Source organism: Morone saxatilis, unplaced genomic scaffold, assembly GCF_004916995.1.
Source record: "Morone saxatilis isolate NCDOM2014 unplaced genomic scaffold, NCSU_SB_2.0 Contig6, whole genome shotgun sequence".
NCBI classification, from domain to species: Eukaryota; Metazoa; Chordata; class Actinopteri; family Moronidae; genus Morone; species Morone saxatilis.
The window spans coordinates 6,898,385-6,907,068 of NW_023340206.1; the positions used below are offsets into that span (position 1 = coordinate 6,898,385).

The following is an 8,684-nucleotide window of genomic DNA, read 5'->3' on the forward strand; positions in this document are numbered from 1 at the left end:
CCCACACGCAGGGTTTGGTGTTGACAGCGATTGCGCTAATACATGACAGATTTGACTCAGTGTCTTTTATAGTCACGCAAATCTCTCTGAGAACATTAGATTTCGGCTCGATCAATCAGGTATCCGAGTGTTCCCACTTTGTCCCGTTCAGGCCTGAAAGACTTGAAAGCCATTCAGCACATTAGCAAAGAGCTTAAGCACCAGCATGGAATAAACCAGGACGGGTGACAGATGATGTCTGAGAGAGATGGATGGTGAAGAAGAGTTGTTTTAAGCTCGGGAAAGTCTCGTCAACCAACAAACAGTTATTGGCAAAAGGCAAAGATGGTCTTAGCACTGTTTCATATTACAGTGCACAAGGATTTCACAAGAACACTGGAGAGTTTAGAAACATTTAAAGCTGCTATAATCAATATTTTCATATTATCAATAGATCAAATGTGTAATAGGAAGGGGGCTGCTTTTGGTTATGAACCCACAGAATTATCAAAATACCACAAAATTTCAAATTAATATACTGTGAGATTGTTGAAATGTAATTTAAAGTACGTTTTGCATTTTCTGTAATATTTTGTTTCAACATCAGTCTGCTACGTAGTCAGATTCATGCATGTATAGCATGCATACATCCATGATTGGTTAGGTGCTAAAATATGAAGGTAAGATAGTAAGCAGAGGTAAAACAAGCGGTTCAAAATAACTAATCGTGGGTCCAAAAGGGAACTACTGGGAAGAGAAATGTGGACCAGGAGTAACCCTTTTCCACCTAATTCGCTCTGGTTCTTGAACCAGTTCCATTCAGGAACAACCCGGCTCCTGCGTGAACTGTCCGTAGCAGCATAGGGTCGGCCTACACTGCTGTATTTTAACATTGGTCATAATGGTGGTACCAAGACAGTCTAATATTCACTGAATATATAATTATAATTATTCTTGACCTTCATAATCTGACCCCGCCCCTGTCCCTGACACGAGTAAGAGGAGAGCTTTGACATTTACTGCTCTTTGTCAATAGGTCACGATGAAAGCACAGATGCAGAAAGGCAGGGTTGCATGGACATTTATTGATCTGGCTGTCTCGCGGTTAGCTGTACAGATAGATGATAGGCACAGGAGGAGGAAAAGAAAAGACTGAGCTGTTTTCCAGGAAGTACAACAAAGGCCGCTTTGTGATGCGCTCCTGTGTGTCCATCAATCTCGTGCTGTCCGTTCAACCCGGCGAAGATGGCAGGGTAATTCACTTAGCTTCCACTGTGGATGGCCATTATCTCTGGGTGGTGTGTCTGTCTGCGCGTGTGTTCTGCCATGATATCATCATGGCACTCACTTAAGTATATATCACAGCTGACTGATATCTGCCGTCTGGCAATAATTGCTAAATTGTGGACCTTTTAAGGCTGTTTGGCTGTGCACTCTGCTCAATAACACAACTTCCCTCTCAATTAATCACATTTCTCAGTTAAGCAGCGAACTCCAAACAATTACAGCTGTGCAGATGCTCTCACTGTAAAAGCTCCAGTTCTTACGTGGTTGCCGCTTTTAGATTTAGAATCACTAATAGCGATCAATGCACTTTAAAAGAATGCATCATGTTTGTGTCATAAAATGACAAACCTTTAATTAGCATAGTTGGATCTAATATAATCATATATCGTAATTTAATCCAAAGCGGACTCTTAAAAAGGATCAGTGTGTTGGATTTAGCGACATCTAGTGGTGAAGTTGCAGATTGTAACTAACTGAACACTGCTGGCATCTGACAACCCGGGAATGAGATTCAGTTTCAAAGTGTGTAGGAGAAACTACGTTGGCCGTGAAACTCATTAAAAAAAACGCATAAGGTCCTGTTTACAGCCAGTGTTTGTTTGTCTGCTCTGGGCTTTCTTTTGGGTACAAAATAACAATTTTTATGATAAACTAGTGAAAACATACCTATGAATATATTCAATTTCTGCCAATAGATCCTCCTAAATGTTAGATACTAGACCTTTAAATTCTTATTTTTCTATATGAAAGGGAAAAATTTTGTCAGCAGGATGAGACCAATCATCTATTGTTCATCAGTTTCTTTTTTTAAAATGACTACAGGGAATGCTTTTGATGCGAGTGAAGCTTTTTATGACAGCCGTTGCTTTTATTTTTTGAATCCATCCTTTGAAAAAAAAGGTAATCAGGAAAATAGTTTTTTCAGATTCAAAAAATTTGCTTAAGCTCACCAAAACAGGACTCAAATGCACAACTTGTAGATGTAAAACTGGTAAGGTAAAGGAAGGTTGACTGAAAACAGGCAGGCAGTCGGAACAGGCAGGTCAGGGGTCACTAACAAAGCCGGCAGGAACAGAAAAGACATAAAGGCTGACTGAGATGGCACAATAGATGATCTGGCAGTGAACAGTGAGTAAAGAGCAGGTATATACACTGAGGATCTTATGAGGGAATATGGAGGTCAGTTGAGGTGGAAAGGTGGCAGACACAATGAGGACAACTGCTGGACAGGGAGGGAACTGCATGTTCTGAACTGACAGGAGATATTAGGGACGGTAGGAAAATTATTAGAGGAAGTGGTGGTCAGACAATTCATACTTCTCCTGTGAGGTTAATAATCTAAAAAAAGAGATCAAAACAGTTTTCATGTGTGCCATAGGTCATTATTTTCTCATAATCAATGAAATAGCTGATAGGACCAATATGTCTGTTATGATAAATCCTCTTAATCTTAACAATAGCTCCTTTATTCTGCATCATAACAGCTGGAAACTGCAGTAAATGTGTCATGTGAAATTAGACTATAATATGATGGAACAGCAGCATCACAGGTTGTCAAAACCACGCTCCATTTAAACTGGAGATTACTGTTAGCATAGCATGTAGCACTTCTTGGTTCAAACATGGCTAACATTTGGCTTAAATTAGGGTACAGCAGCTTAAATTCTTTATATTGTTAGATATTGGGGATAGGGTATTGCAACTATTCAATTATTATTAATACTATAAGTTTGGTTTTTTATATTGCTTATTATTAAATTATTGGTTTATTCGTTCTTTTCCTGACAAAGTGTGTCGGTTGGTGGGAGGGTGAAAGGTGGTGCGATGTTGTAATGCACCAGAAATAAAGAGTCTAAAAAAAAAAAGATAAAAAGTGAAACATAAGGTCGACCCCCCTCATCACCCTAATAATTTCTGTGCGGTCCCATAGCAACAGAGCAAAAAAGGTGGAAAAGGTTCATAATTAGCTGTCACCATTACCCATTTTTCACTGTGCTATAGCAAAAGAGGCCTTAATATAACTGTGCCGGGCTCCTAGGTTTATTGCTAAAGAAAACAGTTACTCAAATTAAGTATTTCGCCAGGTGTGTCTTGGCACTGCTCACCTAGTCTCACAAACACACACACAGAGTGTATATATTATACACAAAGGAACCCACAAAGGGATCTCATTTTGGGAGCCCATCCAGCTCATCACAGCGGTTTGTGCTCTTCTTGGCCAAATTCAGTCCACAGAGACTTACTCTCAAGGAGAGGAAATCAAATGGAAAACGCTGCTACACCGGCAGAGTAACAGGCAGTCCAAGAAATAAAGCACCAACAAGTGATAAGACTGTGGGAGAAAAGGAATGCATCATGTATGGAAAACTGACATTTCTGAAACATTCCTGTAAAAAAGGGTTTAAAAGAACATTTTCCAGCTCAGCATTGCAGTAAAATGTCCTTGAATCTAAATTCTTTATTTAGCTGTTGAATGAAGGTAAACTGTAGCCCTGAGGAATGAAGGAAATAAAATGTTCAGCTTTTTATTCAGGCTCTCTGTTTGGTTTCTCTCTCTGACGCTATAAGGTCACGGTGATCTTTGCACGCAAGATGAACGTTTTCAATTTCCCTTTTTATCTGTGTTGTCGTCCTTTTAGAAAAACTTTTTGAAAATGGCTGAAATTCTCCTGGCACTGACTCCTTCAGTCACCTCGCTGTTATGCTGGTCATCTCTGAACTCGGTAGATAAGAGCGGGAGGCTGTGTTTGTCAGTTGAAAGCTTTTCGTGCTGCTGGGTTACAGCAATTTCTGAAGCACCGTTCGTGGCAGATCAGAGCGATCCAGAAACACGAAAGGTGCTGCAGATGGAAAAAACTCATTAGAGGTAGGCAGGAGCAAATTGGTGTGACAAAAACAAAAACTGTTTCACATCTGCAGGATATTAAATGCTATACATGCTTGGTTTGCATTGCTTTCTATGTCATTATTCTCTAACACCCTCAGACGCACTTGATGATGTTTTTCATTTAAACCCTAATCACAGTGCTCTCTCTATATACAGTGTTTCCAGCGCTGTGGTATTTCCTCCCGCTCATATTTCTTTTTTATCTGCAGCAGGATATGAAAAATTTGATGTATAGTTTCATCCTCCCTGTTGAAAATGTGGCTCGTGGTGTTTTGCCAGACAGTATCTTCAACCTTTGAATCATTCACTGCACACACACAGGTACCATCTCGATCTTAATACTGTATGCTGTTGCAATTCAGTTTAAGAATGCGGGAGCTATTTGAAGGAAATAAAATTTGTATTATCTATGCAAAGGTAAAAAGGTAATAAACAGTGGATTGAAAACCATCTTCATAGCTGTCCTGACATCATCTGCGTATGAGGAGCGAACCACTAAAGCTGATAGCAAACATACAAACATCAGGGTGGGCTCAATCTTCTCGTCTAACCCGTGTAAAGATTAAGTCAGAGAAAGCATGTCCCTGAGCTCTCGTGATCTTATGCATCTCTTGATCTGTCTCTGCAGGAACTTCTACTACATCACTATGCTACGCGACCCTGTGTCACGCTACCTCAGTGAGTGGAAGCACGTGCAGCGTGGGGCCACTTGGAAAACCGCCCTCCACATGTGCGACGGCCGCCCACCCACGCAGGACGAGCTGCCCGCCTGCTACAGCGGTGAAGACTGGACAGGTGTGCCCCTGGCAGACTTCATGAGCTGCCCTTCTAACCTCGCCAACAACCGCCAGGTCCGCATGCTGGCCGACCTCAGCCTGGTGGGCTGCTACAACATGTCCTCAGTTAGTGAGCTGGAGCGAGGCCGCGTGCTACTCGCCAGCGCCAAGGCCAACCTGCGCAACATGGCCTTCTATGGCCTGACGGAGTTCCAGCGCAAGACGCAGTACCTGTTCGAGCGGACGTTCGGCCTGCGCTTCATCCGGGCCTTCACGCAGATCAACAGCACGCGCGCCGCCAGCGTTGGAATCAGCGAGAAGGTGCGGTGGCGGATCGAGGGCCTCAACGCCCTTGACATGGAGCTGTACGAGTACGCCAAGGAGCTGTTCCTGCGGCGCTATCAGTATAACCGCCAGAAGCAGCACCAGGAGGAGCGTCTGAGGAGGTGGCAGGAGAGGCAGCAGAGGCAGCAGATGCACAGGACCTATCTGGCTCAGCTGTGGAGACTAGGAGGAGGAGGAGGGGAGGAGGTAGAGGAGGAGGTGAAGGTGCTCGAGGAAGTAGCCACTACAGAGGACTACAGCAGCCAGGTGGTGCGGTGGTGAGCCGAGCACAGGAACTTAAAAAACACCAAATCACCGACTGATCGCTGTTTGATTCATTGTGCTTTACTCTCCTCCCTCCGTCTCTCCTCTGCTGTGAATCTGCCAAAACCTCCTGCCCTCATAGCCTCGTAGCGCTTTGTTGGACTGCCGATGGGTGTCTTAATATTTATGATGGATGTGATTGTAACGGCAACATAAACATTTTGTATTTATGTTTTTTCTTAAGGCTATTTTTGGCACTGCAGTTGTGAATTGTATTTATTTAGTCATTAGCAAGTGCTTTGAATGTTCTCAAAGCGGTGAAAATGTTTCTTAAAATTCGCTAATAATTAGTAGAACTGAAAAAAAAAATGAATGTGCTTCATGAAGGCCAGTTTTAGTCTATTTTAAAAATGGTGAATAAATTGAAAGATCCTCTGTGTCATGTTTGTGATTTAGCGCCGTGTTGATCAGTGAAATCTTGTAGTTACTCTGTGGTGTTTGGCTTCATAAGAATATCAAAGCACAAACTTGGCAATAGTCTGCAGTGTGTGTGTGTGTGTGTGTTTTTCTTTCTAACTGATTAAGCTGCAATATACAGAAACAATCAAGGCAATTTCTTGCAGGAAATGTATTCAATAAAAAAAATATGCAGCCCCCAGTGATGTAAATTTGTCCCTGATGGACTCTCTCTGGTACGCATGTGTACATAAACGTGTTCTGCCTTGCTCCTTTTTCACAGCATGTTCTCACCATAAAAATCTGAAATCTTCCTGCGGTGTGCCAACTTCTTCCATATCCACGCACGTACAGACACACTGAGGCACACTGATGAGGCCGTTTTCTCAAGAAGGGCGAGAGGAGATCTGCAGGCCTGAAAGACAGGCTGTCACAGCCAGTTTCAGCACTCTTACATCACAAAGCGAGAACATTGGTATTTCCGCCATTAGCTCATTGATCACAGGCTCTTCGCTTCCAAATTGATCATTTAAAGTTCAATTGACTATGACGCTGATGCAGCAGAAAATAGAAGAAACCCAGCGGCTTCCTGAATGCCTTCTCCTCCACAATCTGACAAACGTACAGTACTCGGCCCCACTGGCGTTATATATTTGCACTTCTGCAGGAAAAACAATCCATTTCCACACATTTCAATAGAGGCCTTCGAGATAAGTACAGGAATGATTGCTTTACATTAATATCCTGCGGCTGTAATAAGCACTCCCAGAACCCTCCACGCAGACAGGGTTTTTTTTGTTCATGAGAAAGAAAATGAGGATGAGGAGGAGATCAGTCAGGAGGCAGAAAAAGGAAATGGCCATGGACCAAAATAGCCTTTCCATCCCCAGCTGCAGTCTCTATTCTACTCACAGCATGTAACAGAGAAAGATCAGAATTATATAAGCCCATGATAATGAGGCTGGATTTTACATCTGTGTACATATGCACACAGAAAGAGAGACACCTTAAGCATTAATCCCCGTGCAGCAGAAGGACATACGGTATCCAGGATGAAGCCGTTTGCAGCCACTGATAGACAAATAATGGAACAGCTTCCTTTATCTACAGAGGATGTCTCGCTGTTGACAGGGGGAATTTGTTCCGGGAGGTTAGATGGAAGGTAAACAGATGTTTGGGGTTTCTTTGTTTTAAAAAGATTTCTTCTTGAAACATTTTTGTACGTCCACTGTCGAAGTAATAATGCCCTTCTGGAAGAATCCAAGCCTTTGGGTTCCTCTGTCGTCAGCTCTCTCCGGCTTTCAAAATGAGGAATGTGCTGTCTGCCTTGTTAGCTCATCAGGAAGGTGAATGCATCTGCACAGAGAACTCGGCTGAGTGCTCAGATACAACCTCAGAGCCTTTCACAGATCAGTAGCTGCAGGAGGTGTTGTTGGGCTGTAAAATCATTTTATCACACTGTTGGGGAGACAAATGTAGCAAACCACGATGATGGAAAAATGAAAAAAAAAGTGTTTATATAATACTATTAAATATACTTATACCCTATATACTCTAATAATTTCATACAACTTAAAAAAGTCATCTCTTAGCAAAGGTGAAATAAGTAACTCCCGAGAAGGTTTTGTGTCAAACAAGACAACACGAATTTTAATTCCTCATTCCTCATGCATATGATAAAACTGCAGTGACATTGGATTAACATAATCTAGGCAGCCATAGTTACACATAATTGAACGTCATATTAGATTATTCCAGATAAATAACACAGCCGCTCCGACAACGATCTTATGTTTGAACTTTGTTGACAACAATTGTGTCAATTCTATTCACAGCCAAAAGTATGTTTGTGTTTTTATTTTAAGAAAATAATGACATTTGAAGAGTCAACTTTGTTTGTTGTGTTGTGTGTCTGTTTTAAATAGTAAGCACCACGTGTTGTTGTTGTTGTTGTTTACAATAGTAACCTCAGTTAGATTTGGTTAGATTAGAGCTTTGGAACATGAAATCATTGATCTTTGCTCATTAAATCTCAGCCTCTTTCAAACCGGTGTGTAAAAACTAAAGGTTATGAACTAAAAAGACTATGCAAGATTGGGTATTTGTGCGATTTGGTGCCCCCGGTTTCAAAATACCACTGTGGTAAATATAGACAGACTGCATGTGTTATGATTACATTACTTATGATCCCAGCAGCCGGAAGACATCAGAGGGAAAACCATTTTCCCCATAAAATATGATCCAGTTTCACCAAAATCAGAGACACAGTTGGTGGTCTGAGTTATTATATATATATATATATAGTTTAGTATTTCTCATTAGTTTAGTTTCAGTTAGGTTCCACAGTAGGTTTATTTAGGTTTTATTGTTTAAAAAGGTTTGGTTTGTATTAGTTTCAGTGTTAGTTTTTTATTATTATAACACGGAGGGTATTTGTCAAGAGCAAGATTTGGGAAGTTAAAAACACTGACTGACAGTCATACAGACATCCCAGTGTCAATAAACACACCAATGCCTGCTCTTGTTGTGTTGACAAATTTTGACTAAATTATATTAACCTGTCCTATCAAGTAAAGACATAGAAAAAGCCCCAAAAATATGCTCTCGGTCAGTTTGTCCGGCGGTTGTACTCACCTGTGTGAACGTCTGCTCCGTGTCCCACTGTAACCAGTCCTCTCAGGCCTCCGTGTCCCACTGTAACCAGTCCTCTC

General features: G+C 41.6%; 1 protein-coding gene across 1 annotated transcript in view; it reads left to right on the forward strand.

Annotated features, from left to right (window-relative positions):
- The window catches only part of LOC118339757 (heparan-sulfate 6-O-sulfotransferase 3-B-like), a 19,811-nt gene extending 13,525 nt beyond the window's left edge, over positions 1-6,286 (forward strand). The window contains exon 2 of the mRNA XM_035677472.1: positions 4,782-6,286. Within this exon, the coding sequence (XP_035533365.1) occupies positions 4,782-5,535 (754 nt within the window). The 3' untranslated portion in view covers positions 5,536-6,286. The remainder of the gene's footprint in view (positions 1-4,781) is intronic.
- Positions 6,287-8,684: the final 2,398 nt, after the last annotated feature.